The sequence below is a fragment of the Trachinotus anak genome, unplaced genomic scaffold (genome assembly GCF_046630095.1).
Source record: "Trachinotus anak isolate AG129_WGS33_773 ecotype Australia unplaced genomic scaffold, CSIRO_AGI_Tana_v1 ptg000002l, whole genome shotgun sequence".
NCBI lineage: Eukaryota > Metazoa > Chordata > Actinopteri > Carangiformes > Carangidae > Trachinotus > Trachinotus anak.
Window position 1 is genome coordinate 25,074,509 of NW_027273853.1, and position 21,254 is coordinate 25,095,762.

Sequence of the window (21,254 nt, forward strand, 5' to 3'; positions counted from 1 at the left end):
CCTTGGGGTTTGGATGCTATTTTGACCAGTGTGCCAATTTCCTCTGTTCAAGGCCACACAGTGTCTACCTGGTCCTGTTGTGCACAAACACAGATTCATCTACCCTGTTTAAACAGGTAGATACATAAATAAACACTGCAACTCATATAATCAAACATTTTGACATAGTGTCTGTGAATACACCAGTTGACTGATGTTCTTTTATTTTTACTAAAACCTCAGAATTTGGGTCAGTTAAGGATTCCTCTGCCTTATTCTGATGCAGAGATGATTTCATTGTTCTTTTAATAGGCCTGAAGGATCGATAAATGGAAAGGCAGATACAGCTGCTTGACAGGTAGGGCTATATATAGGGAGTAAAACCTTCTGTATGCAGCAGACTCTATAGTGTTGTTTATGCTGTTATAGATTGTCTAGCATTCACTGCATCTTTTGATTGTCTGCCAGGATGACTAAGTTTCCTGTGCATTTATGTTGGAGAAACATACTGTAAACCTGCTATTATCTGTCAGGGCTATCATTTTAAATAATAATCATAGAATCTTAGATCTCTCTCCACACACACACACACGCACACACACACACACACACACACACACACACACACACACACATACATATATATATATATATATATATATATATATATATATATATATATATATGATTAAGTTAGTACAGATTTATTTATGAAGCATGTTCAAGACAATAGGTTAAAAGTACTTCTTAAGTTTTCTTAAAAACAGAAGATGCTTCTTTAACAACTAAGAAAGCTGTCAACAACCTCAATTGGATAGCAGAACTTATACCAGTATTAGGCAGACCAATTGATGTTTCTGTTTTCTTGATCTGGGTTTTTTATTGTGGCATACAGTCTGTGCAGTCACAGATTTTGGCATGTACATGGGCAGTTTGCACAAACCCTCATAGACATTGGCAGATGATGAAATTTCATTTCAATTAATGTAGCTTTAAGCTTTTACACTTGTGGCTGCACTTGACTCATAATTCATAGTGGATAATTTATGTTCTTCTGACATGAACCGTGACGTTCTGTTCTTTATCCCATAAGTGATGTAGGTCACAGCCTGACAAAGCTAATATAAATACATCATCTGCAAAAATATGACATCCAATCTTGAGGTCAACAGAGCGGACTGGACATTCTTCAAACTTTTGCTGTGCCTTAAAATTCTGTCCTTGAAAATCCATGTCCATCTACTGAGACAGTCTGACAAAGTGCCAAGGATGAAAGTTTTTTGTCCAGTTTAACAAGGACTCATAGTAACACCCCTAATGGTTCATAATCCCAGACCTGCCCATTTCAGGACAGTTTGGACCAATCCAAGTCCATCAAACACTGTAACTGAAATGAAGGGTCAAAAAGAAATGTACTGCAGATACAAAAAGCAACATGATATTTAGAGGCTGATGTCCTTGTTTGACATCCTGTCCAAGTATGTTTAATTCCAAACATATTAATTTATTTATGTAATAGATTGTGTAATACCTCTGAAAATCAAATCACTCTGCTCTCTCTTGAGTCAGTAGAGAGTTTATTTAAGACCGGCCCATCAACATTTTCTGATAGTTAATAGTTTCAGAGGCTCTGCACATCCACACAGGTGTGTTCAGTTTATGTGGTTGATAAGACCTCTGCTAGGGTTTGAAAGTGGGCAGAGCTATGCTAGGAATTACATGAGACATCTAAATTCAATGTACGACTAATAGGGAGGGCAGGCCCAGGAGATGTGTTGTATAAACTCACAGAGTCGATGGCCCGATCCCCATCTCCACCTGTCCACATGTTGCTGTGTCCTTGTTTAAGCCCAAAGCGAAATCAGCATCGCTAACAACTGTTCCACATCCAAATCTAATAACACATTAACTTTTTATGGATGCTTTAACTTAAAGGTGCTATTGCTACATAGCCTACATAGCCCACAGCTATTTACTTACCAGTCTAGAAGAAACATTGCGAGTTCAGTATCAAACTTCATTCTTTACTCAACAAGAGCTGTGTCTAGTGGTGGACAGCAAAGCCAATGTTACCTCTCGTCTCTATCACATCTGCACATTCCTGTGCAATGCAAGGACTGAGGAATGACTGTGAGGAAGCAATGGCACTGTCAAGGGGGGGGGGCACCACTGAAATGTCATTTGGCCACCTTTCTGGCCACCCCACCACTGATTGGTCCATTAATTGAAACTCCAAGGTCCGAAATGTCAGTGAATGCACCTGCATTGTCAGAGTGTAATGAAAGCAGCATTAGATGATGTGGTCTTTGCACTGTGCAGTACCAGAGGACTGTTTGCAGCATTGTAGAGAACAGTAGCAGAGAAATGTGAAGAGTTGGGTTAACAGGTTAAAGCTGTATTGAAAGTACTCGGAGGCTTCTGTGTGATGTTTCTAAACTTGAGTAGGCTTGTTCCCAGTAAATGTTTTGTTCTGTACAATCAATTTACTCCTTCTAACTAAAGCTGTATATTTGTCCTTTTAAGGATAAGAAGGACTGGTCTATTTGAAGAACAATGAATGACCTAACATGTGTATACATGATAGATACATAACTCATTAAATCAGGATTATTGTGGAATTCAAAATGTTCACTGTACCGGTATTATAGCATTAAAATAAGAAAACACAGTATATCACTGTGTGATTCCGCTTATATTGAAATAGTTATATACAATAGCCTATACAGTATACTACAAAAGCATAATAGAATTCCTGAAATTCAGTTATGGCTTTTGGGTTTGGTGTGCCAGCCTAAAATTTTCCGTTGGCCCATCTGGCCACCCCTATGAACAAATTCTGGAGGCGCCACTGTGAGGAAGATGTCATGTTAAAAAATTAAAGCGAAGCTGTTTGAATGGTCGTAATTCTGTTGAAGCAGTGGTGCCATAGATCTCAGCAGAGGTGACCTCTGCTCTGTCCAATATCCAATATCTTCTCTTCCAGCCATTTGAATGATTTTATGAACCTTACATAGCTTGTAGCCACCATAGTTGTATCCTCTAATTCTTCCAGGATCTTTAGGAATCTTCACCTTTTTTTTATTAACAACATAGCACTATTCACTCTTTTGCCGTCGCTGCTGTTGACAGGATGAGGCAGAGGGCATTGTGGTGTTGTACCCTTTGTTGCACTTGCTGTTACCGAACTGAAAGCTTTTGTACTTTTTCCTGCTTGTGCCCCAGGGATAGAACCTGAGGTGGGACTGCTGGTTACCCAGCAAGCAATTAAAGACTGTGCTGTGGGGTAAGAAGAACGGGACATTGACCTTTGATCCTTTGCCTCTGGTGGAGAAGTTTGATGTCACATAACAGCTGAAGTGTGTGACACTGGAGTGCCAGTTTCTCGGATAACAGTTTTGTCTCAGCGTTTTAGTGAAATAACTTGCTGACATTTTTAGGTGGAAGTTGCAAGTTGCAGTGTTAGTGAAGCACTAGCTTTTGCTGTATTTGGGGGTGAATGACTGTTAAACTATTAAAAAAGTCTCTCCTAATCACCTAACAATGTGCAAAAACCAGTCTATCCTTGCTTACAAGTATGTTGTATGAATGTAAAATTTCTGTTTAACTTAGGAGTGTCATTTAGAGGGTGGTGGAGGAGGGTCGTTAAAAGTAGTAGCCATTTCTCCTACCAATGTATGCAGTTGTAAAGAGACCTGCTGGCCTACTGACAACTTGTTTTCACGAGGAGGAGCTAAAAATAGATGACATGAATGCTGTTGCAACCATTGGACTAGACAATTGCAACACACACATGCACAGGCATGCTGGACACATGAAATTAACATGTAATAACACAATTTGGTATATATTAACAATACCTTGCAAACTCTAATGTTCTTTAATTTAATATCACAGTCATAATAATATCTGGGAAATTTTGCATGACAAAAACATAGTGTGTACCTGGTGTGATGATGCGTACATGGACTGGAAAATCACTGCAAGCATAAATGTTACATAAAATCTAAAAAAAAATACAGTCAATTATAGACCAGATAACTGAGCTCAGTTCCAGTCAACTACCATTTTTTGATCATCATTATATGCCCTGATCATTGGTTGTATGCTAGTGGCTGGAGCTTTCATGCTCTGTCTGTCTCCCACACATAAAAACAACAGGAGCCTCAATGTTTCTTCTGACAGCCAAATGCTGTGTGTAAGGTTGTAGCCCTTCTGCATTTTATACATCAACATACACACACATACAGGCAGAGCTCAAAATTTTTTTGTTATGCATCACAACAAGCAAACTCAATGCTCAATGGTGTGATCACATGTAACACATACACATGCTAACTGCAGAGGCTAAATTGCAGTTATACAACACACTACTGAACACATACTCTCTCTCAGGACCCGAGGGATTGCATAAGCAGCCATCTGAATATAGAATGACAGACAGTAATGAGTGTTGTGCTTGAATCGAATTGGTCCAGACACAATACATATGACCCCTATGACCTCTTGACTACAAACTGTATATAGAGTGTGTTCTCGTTGCACACACATAAACACAAAAATCATCATATTTTTAGTCTTATCAAAAGTCACGGGAACAAAAGTATTTATTATTGGAGGAAAATCTGTTCTATTTGAGCTTCATGTGCCTGACCTCACTTCATTTCATTGTAGGTTCTGGTTCATCAAGTGTCACAGTTAGATATGACTGATGTGAGATGTGGATTGACAAAATTAGGTATGAAAAAGAGGAACTTGCTCTCAAAGACAGCTTTAGGGGAAATGTAGGATTAAAAAAATATGATGAAAGCACAGTAAATCAGTATAGTCACGGCCCTAAAATAACATTGTCACAGGACTTACGAGTGGCCCCTCATCAGTGCAATGCTATGGCTTTTACAGAGTGAAGTCAGGCTTTGGTCAGCTGGTTGGCTGGTAGTCCTACCCATATGACAGATTTGCAATTTTGTTTGGCATACTCACAGATAAAGGTGCATAATACATTCTGTATTTATAGAGCACTAAAATTCAAGTTACAGAGTGTTTCACAATATATATAATATATAACAGACCCATCATAAAACCATCAGGTGTTAAAAGAAAAGAGATTATAATGAAAACCAACTCAATAAAAACAGATAAAAAACAAAGTCAGAGTAGGAAAATACAAGAAGTGAAAAGACAAAAGAAAATTGAACTCAAGTAAAATCTGGAATAGATCTCTAATAAGAGTATGTTTTAAGAAGGGACTTAGAAATTACTGAGTCAGACGACCTGATTTCCTTGGGCAGATGATTCTAGAGCCTTGGGGCCCTGACTGCAAACACTCTTTCCCCTTTACCCTTCAGCCGGGCTTCTGGAACAGATAACAGACCCCTGCCTGAGGATCTCAAAGTACGTACCAGCGGGTAAGGTACTAAAAGGTCAGAGATATAGCAGGCCATGAAGAACCTAAAAAGTAATCAGTAAAATCCTAAAATCAATTGTAAAACATGCTAGGAGCTAGTGTAAAGAGGCTAGTCATGTGATCACGTCAAGGCCTATCAGCTGAGTTCTGCACAGTTTGGAGTCAATCAGTAGGTTGTCTGTGTGGAGTAGGATTCTGTGGAAAGCCAAAGTGGACGCCATATTTATGCCCTAAATTTGTTCATATGTCCCGAAAATGAATAAAATACATAAAATGCAATATTTTAGAAAGAATTTAATTTTCAGGAAGCTTTTATTTTTGAAATGTTACACTGCCGGTTAGACTTGCTGCTTTCGAGACACTTAACTCTAGGGCTGGGCGATATGACTTTTACCTCAGTTATGATTAATGAACGATTACTTTGGCGCTTATCTGTCTCTCTTTTTTTGAGCCATGCACTGTTCATATTCGTGACTGTGATTGTGTTCCAAGTGATTAAACAAATGTGGTGTTACCTCTGATTGCTGAAATTGTTTTTCTGCAGTGTTTTCATTTGACTTCTTTTTATTCAGTCTTCACTGAAGCCAAAATGTCCCCAAATGACTGGCATCAAATCCCTTTTAGGTATAAACTGCTCGAGTTGAGGCTCAGCGTTTGCGCTCGTGTCGTCCATATTGCCAGCTTCGCTTTTGTCAGTCATGTGACTGAACATGAGGTAGTATTTTTAAGGGGACAGTTCATGAACGTTGGCATTGGGGAAAGTATGAACTGAATTAACCAACATGAGCCTTGTTGGTGACATTATAAACAAATAAAACTGTACAGCTGGCTTTGCCTCTGCTGGTTTGGGAATCAAACTTAGTCACCGCCCAAACATTTGTGGGTGAGCTCGTCTGTCTCCTTTGGTATAGTAGAGTATCAGTAGTCAAATACAGGCCCAATGTTATTGTAAAGCCTAATTTACTGGTTAAATAATAATGGAAGAGGCAGGCTGATGTTACGTACATGTGGACCTAGCTCTTTTCAGTGGAACTGAAAGGCATCTCAGACAGAGAATTGTCCAGCTGTACGAAAGATGCTTTGTTGATGCTACGTGCCCACACAGAAGACTTAATCCTTACATTCAATTGCATATTGTATATATTTTTCATCACCTTATGTTTCCCCTCTTGCAGGCCATGGTAAGAACCACAAGGATGCAGCATCAGTGCGAGCCACACACCCCATCCCCGCTGCCTGTGGGATCTACTACTTTGAAGTCAAGATTGTCAGCAAAGGTCGAGATGGGTAAGCAGAAAGAAGCCTGGACAAGCTTCAGTGCATGTGTGCTGTGATACAAGGGAAACCCTTTCTAGCCTTGGTACAGTCACTGTTTCTCTCATAACATGATCACTGTGCCCAAAAAGAAAACTAAAACTGCATCAACCTGCAATATTCCTGCTATTAGCTGTTCTTTGTGTGTACTATGTGAAGTCTCAGCTTCCATGGTCCATGTGTCACTGGACTGCATTGGGAAGCATTGTAGGTTGTCTGGTTGGCCTTGGCAGTTACTGGAAGGATTGCCATGAGGGTTAAAACATGCTAATATGCTAGATGTCAGTGACAATGAAAGATGTTAACATGCTGAATATTAGCATGTTGACATTTATAATGCTCACATCACATTTACAATGCTCATGGTATGCATGTTAATATGATGATGTGCTAAACATTACATGCTAAATATTATCACACAAATTAACAATTTAACTGTTATGTAGTAAATTTTACTATGTTGCTGTGCTAAATCCAGCAGTTGCTAGAAAGCATGTTTTTGGCCTCCCAGATTTCCACATACCTACAGTAGGATATATACCTGTGTATGATTATTGATAGGAATTTAACCAACCAAACACAGGACATGGACATGGAATTAGAATGAATAAGAAATAGTTTATTGTATGCTCCCAGAGAGTAGAGGTGGATGGAGGTGAGGATCATGGCAGGCAAAGGCAGAGGGCTGAGGGAAGCTGGTGAAGCAGGGCAGAGTGGGGATGAAGACAGGGTTGTGCGTGTGGCTAGATGACTGATGGGCAGGCAGGGAGATTAGCAGGAAAAAGGCAGACATGCTATGATCTTGTGGCACAGGGAGACAAGGAGTATTTCAGTGAACACAAGAGTCAGAGCTTAGAGTGCACAGTTCGAAGTGGCCTGAGAACGTGATCTACCACACTGACTGAAACAGCGATCTGAGTGGGTGATGGACCGAGGTTGATATACTCCTGAGTTGATGAGTAGATGGTGTGCAGGTGTGCAGGCTGATCAACAAGCAAGGAACCGGGAGAGGGAGAGGAGCACCCCGCCCACATCACACCCACACACACACACACACACACACACACACACACACACACACACACACACACACACACACACAGAGACAGACAGGGGAGCACAGAAGGCACAAGGGAAAGGGAAATACTAGAAACACAAGCAATAAACTGGAGGCACGGCTGTAACCATGACAGTTCGTGTTTCCATGTATTACATTATAGTAGTTCATAAAGAAAGTGGTACCAAAACAAATGATTATTAATGTGTTTTCAAGCTTAGGCCTGTCTGTAGTCCTGTCATTGTTGTATTTTCCTCCATAATGTGTCAAACATTTCAGGATATCAGTGTATCTTTACCCATCAACGCTTCTTGGGATTGGTCTTTCATGCTCAGACATTTCTGGGTCACTTTGCTGGGTTGCAAATTTGTAAACTTGCTTAAGCAGCGTTTCCCTCACCTTGAGTCTGCATAAAGACAGCAATCTTTATATCACTTGCCAAATACAACAGTGCCTCCAAAGATGTCACTCACAACCTCCATTAGCATCTTGTTGCCAGTATCTGCGTCAGTTGTCCTGCTGTCCAAACGTTTCAGCAGCAGAAAGAGTGGCATCGACAGTGGTAGACATTACAGTTTTGTTTATCTGCTGTGTGAGTGAAAGTTGGGATGTTACAACCCAAAATTGGCAGCTTTACCAACAAGCCATGACTCGTCCAATCTGAGGGGCAAAACCTGAATGTCGAACCTCTGTGCAGCTGTCAAATCAAAAGCTTCACCTTAGCTGCACAATTTCTATCTGAATGTGACATTTGAACCAAAACAGGAAAAGGACATTAGACACGTGACTCAAAAAGGAACATCTAACAGAGATGCAAGGCAGACTAGTTTCAGAGAAATTTTATTTGTTGTCAACACCTTTCTTTTGCAGGCATTTGTGCAAAAACCACATCTGCTTTCACAGTTTTATTATACTATTGCTAGTACTGATATATAGACCTCAGTACAATGAGTACTAACTATTTCCCCCAGGATTAAACCAATCCATGTATTGTTTGCCAGGTGTTTAGATTTCTGGTTTTCCCACCTCACCGTTTGACCTGTACTTTGTATTGGAACCAAAACCCTCCTCTGTTCTCCTCAATAAAAGTTACATAATACACTGTTAACACTCCCAAGTTCCAGTTGAGCAGCTCAGTGTGAGACAGAACAAAACGGTGGCGTAAAGCACAACTGCTATGTGGGAGTGTCTGTGAAACTACTACCTTAACTGTAAATAGGAAGGTCTACCAAATCAATTTGGCTGCTTGCAGTTTGGTCACATGGAGGAACTGTGTGGTTCACTGGACCAGCTGCAGAACTTAACAACATATTAAATTCATACTTAAGTCGCGACATGAAATAACTACATACAGAGACTCAGCACAATTGACATTCCTTTCATTCTTAGGGTGCAGACAGACGCGGTGTGTCAGGAAATACTGCCATGTCATTCACTATCATGACATGTACTGTGAGTGTATTTCTAAGGTGTTCCACTGAAACATGGCAAGTTAATCCAAAGTCTCAATACCATGGCCTCAGGTCTCACTCTCTTAAGCAACATGGAGTAAAAGCCTTAAATTTACATAAATTGTGTGTAGTAAATTATAAACTGAAATGATATTATGGCTGTTGTGTGTTGCATAGTTTAAATCTTTTGGCTGTACATACAGTACCATACGCAGAGGAGCTCTGGGCACCATACATAGTAACAATTTTGGCCAAATAAGAACACACATCAAAACAAACACCACAATTTCTGCTTGACTTTAACAACAATAAAAAGGATTTCATTGAAAATTCACCATTTAATACACATGGTTGATTTGTATTTTGCTGGTCAATCCAAAACATTTCTCTTGAGTTGTGTAGTTTAGGTTTTTTGCCACCTCTTAGTTGTTACCTGTCTGACTTTTAGTCTAACTAACCTGGCCGATGCCACAGGGACAGATCAGCATGTAAATTACATTAGTGGAACAGCAATTAATAAACTGTCTGTGGAAAAAAATTTTCCTCCTGCAAGTGGGTGAGGAAAAAAATTGTCATTGCTATTGTTATGACATTGTGCATTTCAGCCACGCAGGTAGCTGCCTTTGAGTGAAAGCCAGGTTCATGACTCAGACCTGTCCGATGAACATTTCATCTGGGGAAGCAAAGAAAGAGGACTTAAGACAGGCTCTTTTATTTCAGGAACTGGTCAAAGGTTCATTAAGATTTGTTTAGATTGGCTGAAACAATTACTGTAATAGGATACAAAGCATAAACTAAGATCTCTGTTATTGTTGTTCTTGAGCGTTGGTTGTTTAGATTTCATCACTTGGGTAACCCCTGTCAGAACAACATTTTTAGCCATGCTGGTGGCATTGTTCTAGGGTTGGTAGTATTGCTCTCTGTACTTTGGTACAGAAATGAAACTCAAAACATCTCCCAGCCAACAGCCGTGGTTGCCGTGACACCGATGGCTTTTCCTCCTTTTACATCCTTGGTGCCACTGAGTAAATATCAAACAAATTGCGAAAAGGCCACCCATTCATCTCGGACCACAAATTTACTGCTTGGATTTGAGTGATGACAACAGCATTGTGTCAAAGCGAGCTGAGACTATGCCAGATGTGTTCAGCTGACAATGTTGATGACTCCTTCAAGTGAGCAAATAGCTTTTTTTTGCTGTTGCTATCAGAAGCTCGCTTACATGAAAAAGATGCAGGTCAGTCACTTATCCTGGTGGGACAAGACTTATGATGTCTGTGTTGACCCCTAAGCTTCAACTTTCACTGCCATTTTTAGTTTAGACATCGGAGGCAGTTCATTCTGCAATAACTAGTTTTGCCATTTGGAATATGAAAGGAGATCAAAGACAGTGTGTTCAAAGCTTCCTCTGCCTGACACACATTAAACTTTGATCCAGAGCTTTATCTGAATATTCTTCAAAGATTACTCATCCCAAAACACATAAATTAGGGTAGATCAGAGGGAGCTGATACTCTTTAATGATTACAGGTATGTTTAAATGTGGTATGTAATGTGTAAAATCTACTGAAGTTGAATTTTTCTTCCTGTGTGTGTGTGTGTGTGTAGGTACATGGGCATCGGCCTGTCTGCCCAGGGAGTCAACATGAACAGGCTGCCTGGTGAGTAACATGTGAATGATGTCACCATAACACACAAGATAGGGGGATGGATAGACAGACATTTGTTTGATAGATCGATGGTGAAATTAATCTGAGGATGTGACAACGGGCGGTTGGATGTCTGAATTTATTGATGCAAAGATGGCAGCAACAACATGACGAAGTCTGTGGCTGGAGCAATTTGCGAGATGGGGTGAAATAAGGATTCTCAAGGTTAGTGAACATGAACAGTGTGTATGGCGAGCACTTCATCATGCCAACATCCAGCAATAGCATTGGCTAGCTGGTCTGGAGCCAGAAATTCAGCCACTTAGCAGATCGGACCAGCGCTTTGGCAAGCTGAGAAGAACAGCATCCTGCAGCGCTTTCCTCTTTTGTTCAATTTCGTTTACTCACAGGACAGTCTGCACAGTACAATTAAACCACCGTGGAGAGGCTGGCCTGAACGTTGACCCTTAACATTTCTAATTATTCATTGGCCAACGGTTCCAGCCCTTCAACCCAAAGGCTCAGATAACAATCAAGCATTGATAATTCTGTGAATGTGGTTGTTTTACTTTAGACTTAACATCACAGAATAGGGAGATTTCTTATCAACAATGTAAACACTGGAAAAAAGTTGATCATTAGCACAAACTCATTGTTTTAATTCAGACTGCAGATATTTTTGGAACAGTATTATTGGGAGAAATACTCTGGATGGTTGATACTTTGGCGGATGCATGTGTGGAGTTTGTGGAGGAAAGGTATAAAGGTAGATGAAAGGAATGAAGAAAGTGACAAGAATTGTATTTTGTGGATAAGTGAAAGTACTTGGCAATGTGCCCACATTTATGAGATTTGGGGATGAAAGCAGCAGGAGATGATGGCGTCTGGCATTGCTATAGTAGTTGTATGTGGTTTGTGGATTTGGTCCGAACAGTCTGACAGCTGCAGAAAGAACATGTCAGGACATGTCACTGAGCAGTGACAGATGAGGTTGACTTGAGCTTGCGTCTGACCTCAAACTGATCCAACTTAGGACAAACATTGCCTCTCACTTTGTAGTGTTGGTTTGCTCAGTATTTTACATAGAAATGTATTTTGGAACTAGGCTTGAGCCCACACCCAGTTAAATGAATATAATATGCGTTTTGTTTATAAGGCATTTTGTGACTGTGTTTGCCACATTATCTAAGGGTGCTGTCACACCACTTTCACCGTACAAACTATGCCAAAAATAACCTGTTAGTGTAAATTTGTACTCAGTTTTTTACTCAGTATATCTACATGTGATAAAACCTACTGCATTATTGACAGCTGAATTAAATTAGGTTAACAGTAAGCACAAAACTATGCAAAACATATTTAGTATTTCACTTATATAAAAGAAATGGTCCAAGTCAGTGAACCAGAGGCCCAATCGACAATATTCTGATTTTCAGTCCCTAGTTTTGGGTTAAAGGTCTGTGGAGTTGTCTTATAAACAAACAAAATAATGTTTATAGTGTTACTCACCAAAATTCATTGTATCTTGAGTGTATCCTTCAGATCTGACAAATATGAACACATTTCCTTTCTCTTTAATTTTCAAAGCAGATTTATGTAACATTTTAAAGTGTAAATTTGTTTACACTTGTGTTTGAGTGTAGTCCTCTTCTTCCCTGCCTTTGTTGGTGCATTGCTACATTTGTTGCCATGTTACTGTCATCAAATGTCCATCAGCAGAATATCATGTAACTAGCATCAGTACTTTTGCAAAGTATGAATAAAACCCACACGTTAAATCATTGCACCGTAGCACCATAAGTGCTCATAAACCCAACGTACCTTTAAGCCCCCAAAATGCTGATTCCATCATCCTACACTTCCCATAATGCAACTTAATCGGGTCTTTCACTGGACCCTCCCTGTGTGGTAAACTCCCACATCTTTCAGACCTCATAACCCAGTGTGTAAGGTAGTCTTTCTTGCATAAAGTTGTAGTTTCCACACTTAAACTTAGAAAACCTGGATGACATAACCGTGACTTCATCAGGTTTGTTTTTTCTATGACAAACCTCCTCCTTAGCCACAGATGACATTATGCAACTGTTTTCACAGGCTGAGTAGTACTCTCCATGACACGTAAACTGACTATGATGAGTGAAATCAGTGGAGGGTTTGGATTTTTCAGAATTCAACTTTAAACAAAATATAAAAATAAACATGGTGAATGGTGTGTAACACTGAATTGCAAACACAGGACAGCTTTTATTATTAGTTTCATTTATTTATATCACAATCATTTTATACATCATGGCCCTTTCCAGTGACTGGAATTTATTTATATGTGAAAATAAAGTTCAATCCAGACCATAGTCACAGAGTCCACTGTTAATATTCAGAGAACAAACTCACCACTCTAAAGACTTAAGAAGAAATCAAGTCAGTTTGACAACAATCATACAAGGCTTTGTTTACTGACACTTAAACATGAACTATGTATTGTGTACTTGACATACACTTTGATGACACAAATAGCAATGCAGACCGTCACATGGTTGTGTCATAAAAAATACAGGAAAAGACTGCTTTTCCCTTTTTTCCACAGTGAACATTTATATAATACTCTCTGATATGACTCTACCTTTCTTCTTGTGTCCTCAACCCCTGGCCCACACACAAACACACACACACAAACAAACAACAACGTCTGTGAATGGTTCAGCAGTCTTTGATGACACAGGAGGAAGCGTAGTAGCCATTTAGCAGCAGAGAGCCTGAGTAAAGCCCCTTGCCTCTCCCAGCCAATCAGACCACTGCTTTGCTCTGACCAATCACATTGTGGGTTTTCCAGGCCTGTCTGGGGCCGTTTGGCCTGCTTATTGACCAGTCAAGATCTGTCCAGTGACCGAGGTTTGTGGAATGCTGTGGACACTGGGGCAGCCTGTTCAGCAGACTCTAGATCCACATACAAACACACACTCTTTCATACGCATATACACAAAGATCATCCATTCCCCTCTCTTCATGATTCACATGTGTCAAATGTCACACAAATGGTGGAACAGCGTGGAACAGTGTTGTGTGGACAGGCATGTTTTTCAAACCTCCTTACACATTAGTTATGATAATATTTTTGGTTGCTAGGATTCCACCACAGATGGTCTGTAGCCCTGGTAGACAGATTACTGTTGATTGCCTTAACTCTGACTGACTCAGTGTGTTTGTGTGCCAGTGTGTGTTTGTTCTGAACTCCGTGGATTTATCTGTGTGTGTCCTGGACTGACTGATTGCATCTCGGAGTGTTCTTGCTTGTGTTTGTCCCCACTCTTCTGCCCATCGATGTGTGGTATTTATAAACAGACTGTGTGTGCTGATGAACTCATACATTTGAGCATATGGGTCTATATGGATGTGTGTCCCTTAATAGCACATTGTTCTCCACTGCTGACCTCTGTGGCTGATCCTGCAGTGGAGGCCTGCCCATTTCATTAGCATGTTGGAGCAGTGAGCCTGGCTTTAGAGGCAATATCCCTGTCAGCAGATTAATCTAATACCTCAACACACACACACAAACAGAAGTATATACACATATACACAAAAGAACGCATGCAGAGAGCAAGAACAGTTGGCACTTAAGGTTAAAGAAACACACCACTACACTTGAAATAAATACAAACACAGCTAGAAACCCATACATTTGGCTCAGGTTAATACTTTTTTTTAATGCTCACAGATAACATATACTAGTACGCATCTAATATCTCGGCTCACCCACGACCTACTTTCACTAACCCCGCTTTGCTTTTTGGCAACGACAGACAAGCTGTGATTGAGGAGAGACCCTGACAGATCGGCAGCGAGCTGAAGCCGAGCGCTGTCAGGTTCGGATCCTTTTCGCCACAGGAGGAAGAATTTCCCGCAAAACTCCATTAGTGTAGACGTTAAGACACAACAGGCTGGCCATCCAAAATAACTGAATGTGAATCTCTGATGTAGTCGTTTCCTCTTGCCGTAAAGGAATCCTGTTGCAGAGCTCAGAAGCTGTTGCCTTGTTGTCTGCTCTGTGATATGATGTTTTTGAAGATCCACCCATTCATCCGTTTTACTGGACATGATTCAGCCAGTTTGGATTCACTGGAGTAACTAAAGTCTGCCTTGTTTTCTCTGTTAGAAAGATGTTACGTCCTACTAGTAAAGAGTCTGTCTGTCTGTCTGTCTTTGTCTGTCGTTCGATCTTCTTGACAAGCGCTCATCCGGTCGACCTCAAACTTGGTGCGTGTATTGCAGGAACTGAGGAAGTGCAGTGTCTACTAGTTTTTAAATGAGCAGTTGTCGAGACCATAACCCGAAACCTCCATTTATTTTTAACCGCACTTGCCATTACCATGGTAGTATGGTAGTGCATGATTTATACATTTACACATTTACTTGTTCTTCTTCTCTTCTGGCTGTTCTGTGTAACACAACTACCTATCATTAGTTTAATTGAAGTTATTTTATTTATTTATACATTATAGGCTGCTTTACTACTTGTTATGCCATTTTTTTTTATCCTATTATCTACTTCTTATTTCTGGTTTTACTCACTTCAATACATCTGTTGTCTTTTAGCATTTTATTATCTTTTTTCACACTTCACTTTTCTCTTTCTTGTCTTATTTTGTTATTCTGAATTTTTACATTTTTATCCTGCTTCTGCAAATCTACAACATTTATGATAGTGTTTCTTCAGTCTCTCTTTGTATTGAGTCCTTTATTTATAACAGTTGTTCAGTGGATTGGGAAGTGGGGTTATTTTTATTGTGTAAAGCACTTGATATATTTTTTTGTTTGTCTGTTTATTTGTAACTAGTAACTTAAGTAATAAATCAATGTAGTGGATTAAAAGTAAAGTATTTCCTCTGAATGGAGTACATATATGAAGTAACAGAATGGAAATACTTAAGCAGAAGTGCCTGTTATTTGAAGTGAGGTTGTGTGAGGTACTTATACACCGTCAGTGTATTACCTGCAGTAATACTTCACACATCCCCACTTCAAATAACTCAAACTATCACTTTGAGTACTATATTTGAGTAGTTACTCTCCACCACCGATGGCGGGGATGTTACTGTTTTTACCCTGTGACTCTGTGTGTGTGTCATAACTGTGTCTTGCTGTCATTGTGAGGTTGTCAAACTTTTCCTTTGTTAGTTAGGAAACTTACTTTCATGTCCACTCTGAAGCGATAACCTTTGAGGAGGGATCAGAAACATACACCGCTTTATTTAAAATTGGTAACTGTACTTGTAAATGTTGTACTTCTGTTTGATTTGATTAATTAGTCAGTCATCTTTGTTTTCTTTGTCTTCTTGCCCTGTGTTTTTGTTTGTTTGGTGTTTGTTTGCCCTTATACCCCCCTACAAGTGACACTTGCCATGCTGTCGTAGTAAATAAGAACCTGTTCTTAATGCCTTGTCTGGTAAATTAAAGGTAAAAAATAATGGTTTCAAGCCAAACAGGTTTGGGAACCACTGCTCTACGTTACACTAGCAATTATGTGGGATTTATTAACTGGAAAGGAACCAGTTAGTCTTCCTCATGAAAGACATTTTGACATATCAGAGTAGGAAAAGATGTCTGACTTTTATTAAGCAGCTTCAGTTTCAGGGTCCTGATGTTCTGTATATCAGCACATTGTTCACAATGCGAGGATCATCGCTGATGTTATTAGATGAAACCATTGTTGATGTTATTATGAATTATTGTTACCATGACAAGTCAAAATCTCTGCTGTGAAAAATGCCTGTTCAACAATGTCTCTGTTGTTCTATCATTTGTGCCAAATTAGATTTATTTCCACAAAACTTCTGAGAATTTTCTAAGGAAGTTACAGGCCATAAAAATACACTACCCAATACGCAGCACGTTACACTGAATGAGTGTTTTACTTTACAGCTGCAGTAAGAAACTGTCTGAATAAATAGCTCAGAGTTGCATACACCTGCATCAGGACCAGCAGGAACAAGAAATAAGGGAGTTTCACGAGCAAATCATGACATCCTCTCCCCTCCCAGTACTCCCCTGATTCAGCCTCCTGGGCTGCTGTTCCTGATGGCAGTGACTCACCAGTTTCTTTACATAGACCAGATCCTCCTGCTGGTCATTCATGGCACTGCACCACATGCCAAGGAGTCAGAAAGTGTGTGTGTGTGTGTGTGTGTGTGTGTGTGTGTGTGTGTGTGTGTGTGTGTGTGTGTGTGTGTGTGTGTGTGTGTGTGTGTGAGAGAATTTTCATGAGACGCCTTACAGGCAGTGGTAGTCAGATGGGAAAATCTGAGCAGCAGAAGTCAATGAGTAACTGTCTCCCTTCCCTTGGCAGAAACCGCTGTTATGAGTGACCTCGAGCAAGTCACTTCACCTCATATGCTCTAGTGGAATCAGAAACTGTTCATACTGAGGGGTTGTGCTCGCTTGATGTGTGCAGTATTACTGCTGTAAAACAACATGCATATTTATCAGCCTTTAGCTGTGTCAGTAGTCCCAGGGGTTTGACTCACAACACATTTTTCATAAGAGGTCAAGTATAAAGTAAAATATTAATCCTAATCCTTGTCCTATTTTTAGGATGGGACAAGCACTCATACGGTTACCATGGAGATGACGGCCACTCCTTCTGCTCCTCTGGGACTGGCCAACCATACGGCCCAACATTCACCACAGGGGACGTGATTGGCTGCTGCGTTAACCTCATCAACAACACTTGCTTTTACACCAAAAATGGCATCAGTTTAGGTCGGTGAATTTAAATTGTGATATATTAATGGATACTTTAAAAAAATATTTTGCTTTATTGACTGAGCTGTCATGTATAACAGTACATATATACCTATAACTTTAACTGTTTTTTTTTCCTTTAGGTGTGGCCTTTACAGACCTCCCTGTAAGTATCCATGACTAAGTATAAATAAGGGACTTTTCTGATTTCAGTTTTTATTCTGCAGCTGCTTCACGGCTATAAAAATACTCAGTGTTTGGAGAATTGCTTTTAATTTCACATTTCAAATCCCACCTCACTTGTTTGTTTTTAGAGGAAATTCTTAGGGAAAATATACAGTATATACCTTAACAAATTAGACATGTCACACAGTGTCCTACACATTAAACCAATATTATGATACAAAACCCATATCATCCTTATTATACCATTCCTGTGACTGTAGAGACTGACAAACTGAATAACTGGATATCAGCCATGCAGGTCCATATCTAATTGCAGCTTTTCTTGGCAATTGGGTTGGAAACTAATTTTTTTTGTCAAGTGGCCACAATAACTGGAACATTCCCCTGAAAAAAAAACAAAAAACAGCCACTTTAACGTTTTTACCAACCAAACTGGTCGTAAGAATAGAACAGGGAGTCAACATTTCAGTTGGCTGCAAGCCACAGTGGCTGCAGGAGCAGACGGAGTTACTAACCCTTGTCAAACCTAAGCAGCATTCAGCTGTGTGTTGGTTAATTTCATGTCCTGTTGGTGGCAGACAAAGTCCAGTGTGTAAAACTGATCACTATAATTTAAAGACAGACTAGTAAGTTATTCATACATCCATTTACAGGAACTTTACAACACAGGTCTCTAGTTTTCCATTACAAAACTTTGAAGTATGTATATACTATACAAACCAGGGTATATTTATCTTGTGGTTTTTATCTTAGTTGTATATTGATGCTATGACACATGAATTTGCCTCAGGACATAATGTTGTTCAGTATTTTACAAATACTTATAATGCTTAAAAATGCAGAAACTGACATTTTTAACCTGAATTATTTTCTGTCTTTAACATCTACTAGCCCAATCTGTACCCCACTGTGGGGCTTCAGACCCCGGGTGAGATCGTAGACGCTAACTTTGGCCAGCAGCCATTTGTCTTTGACATTGAGGACTACATGAGTGAATGGCGGGCCAAGATCCACGGCATGATCGCTCGCTTCCCCATAGGAGAAAGACTGGGAGAATGGCAGGCCGTCCTGCAGAAGTAAGATTCAGCAACAAGTCCTTACAGCTACTAATGTTTGTTTTATAAAACTGTAAAGCTTTCTTCTTATTGTGCTACCACTCAGCATAGTGTAGGGTAGTGAGTTAGTGTAGAGCACCGCAATTGTATCATGTTATTATGTTTGACCCTTACAAGGTGCTCCATCTATTTAGCTCTTCGATACAGTTATTTTATTTGCAAGAGACAGATCAAAACAGAATGGAGGCTGGAAAGAGTTTCAGTTCCTAGTATAGTTCAAGATCAGGCCCTAGGTCCAACATTACCCACAATGCATCTTTTTATTGCACACTCCCTGCCTCATAAACATGCATGTCCTTCAAACTCCACATCCTGAGTTTGCAAGCAAGGTTTTCTGTTATTAATCTAAAGTCTCAAGCTCAAGGTGAGATGAGTCTCACAGACTGAGCAGTGCTTCCAGCACATGTGGAGTAAAATTGTTATTGACTGTAAATTCATTATAAAATTGGTTAAATGAGTTCAAATGTTCCAGCTGGGATATCTACAAAAACCTGGTGTACTTTGGTAAATCAGTTTCAGAAATTCAACGTTTACACCATTTTCTTTTGTCATGCTTTGCCTACAGTATGGTGTCCAGCTACCTGGTGCACCATGGGTACTGTGCCACCGCAACAGCCTTCGCCAGAGCCACAGAGACCATGATACAAGAGGACCAGACATCTATAAAGAACAGACAGAGTAAGTGAACAGACCAGCCACACACACTAGTTCACATTTTCACCTAACTTGTTGCAAATATTACATACTTTATATATTAAGTCATTTAACGGCACCAAAGGAAGTTCTTGGTTTTGTGTTGTTGTTAAAGTTCTCCTGTTCACTAGCTAAGGTAAAGTAGTCTAGAATAATACCAGTAACCACTTTGACAATGGATGGAGGGACTCGCTGCACTAATATGTATGGTTCTTACATCAAAAAATACCTTTCTGCCATCAAACCCAGATACTCCATAATGACTACAAGTAAAACCTTTCCAGACTTAGATACTGTGGGTATTGTTTGACCTGCTGTCTCTATGAATGACGCACTGGCCTCTATCAGATGTGTGCTGTGAAAGCATGGTGCTTTTTGATCAATATACTGTAAATAGCATCTTGTTTCTTTTGTGTAATAGGAATACAGAAGCTGGTGCTGGCAGGACGGGTGGGTGAAGCCATAGAAGCTACTCAGCAGCTTTATCCCGGCCTGTTAGAGCACAACCCCAACCTACTATTCATGTTGAAGTAAGTCCCTGTGGCTGTGTGTCGAAGGTCTAGAGCAGATGCAGTACAGATCCTGTAATAATAAATCAATCTCCCAGTAATTTACCAGTAACACCAGTATGCTCTGCCCTTTAGGTGTCGTCAGTTTGTGGAGATGGTGAACGGTACAGACAGTGAGGTTCGCTGCTTGACGATTCGCTCGCCTAAGTCCCAGGACAGTTACCCCGGCTCACCCAGCCTTAGCCCCCATCATGGAGCCAGCAACACACACCTGCACACCGGAGGTACACATGCAACATGATGCACACACACACTGACAAAGAAAACAGTCACCATAGAGAATGATTTTCCCAGTTGCTTGGAGAAATGAGATGTGTGTTTCTGTTGTCCCTCCACCCAGGAGCAGACAGCCCTACCTGCAGTAATGGGGTGACTCCCCCCAACAAGTCAAAGAGCCACGGCGGCACTGGCAGCAGCAGTGTCAAATATCCCAGCGCGTCCTCCTCCGCCTCCTCCTCCACCTCCTCCTCCCCTTCCTCAGTCAACTACTCTGAGTCCAACTCCTCTGATTCCACCAAGAGCCAGCCGCACAGCGCCAACAGCACCCAGGAAACCAGGTGAGGAGGCCTGTCAGTCCGAAAAACACCGACTTGATGACTTTAGGGGCATTAGGTGTGGATCTGGGTGCTGGCACTGATATTAGATGATATTACACAACATGGTGATAAATAAATAGAGGTGATTGGGGATGTGTTCAGTATTATCAGTGGTCTGATGCCAGTTGATCATTAAATGGGCCACATGGGGATCGTTTATCATTCATAAATCATTACCACAGGCGTTCATTCCAGCAAGATGATCAGGGACTTTTTTGAATGTTGTTAATGAATCAGTGTCCTGAATATTCCAACTAATTAACTTAAACAATGGCATCATGATTGGTAGGGTTTATGTTAACTACAGTGATAATATAATAGTCTCTTAAATATTTCCTTGCAATGGGCCCCAAGTTTACACCGGTTACAATGGAAGCTGTTGCTATAAGAATAGTTTCCCCTTAAATGCTGTTTAAAGACTAGTGAGTATAAAATAAACAGCAAAGTAAGCAGCCACTGACATAATTTAAAAAACTTGCTACTGAGCAGCACCAACATTTAGTTAT

The 21,254-nt window shown here is 40.2% G+C and overlaps 1 protein-coding gene across 3 annotated transcripts in view; it reads left to right on the forward strand.

The window, feature by feature from the left end:
- Nucleotides 1-21,254, forward strand: part of ranbp10 (RAN binding protein 10) — a 30,775-nt gene that overhangs the window by 2,184 nt on the left and 7,337 nt on the right. For 2 of the 3 annotated variants that reach the window (XM_071457804.1, XM_071457814.1), the window contains exons 2-10: nucleotides 6,559-6,670; nucleotides 10,814-10,866; nucleotides 17,440-17,607; nucleotides 17,733-17,755; nucleotides 18,667-18,851; nucleotides 19,456-19,568; nucleotides 20,005-20,113; nucleotides 20,228-20,376; nucleotides 20,493-20,709. In XM_071457804.1, the coding sequence (XP_071313905.1) occupies nucleotides 6,559-6,670; nucleotides 10,814-10,866; nucleotides 17,440-17,607; nucleotides 17,733-17,755; nucleotides 18,667-18,851; nucleotides 19,456-19,568; nucleotides 20,005-20,113; nucleotides 20,228-20,376; nucleotides 20,493-20,709 (1,129 nt within the window). Of the gene's footprint in view, nucleotides 1-313; nucleotides 338-6,558; nucleotides 6,671-10,813; nucleotides 10,867-17,439; nucleotides 17,608-17,732; nucleotides 17,756-18,666; nucleotides 18,852-19,455; nucleotides 19,569-20,004; nucleotides 20,114-20,227; nucleotides 20,377-20,492; nucleotides 20,710-21,254 lie in introns of those variants that run through there. The other variant, XM_071457823.1, reaches the window with a different exon arrangement.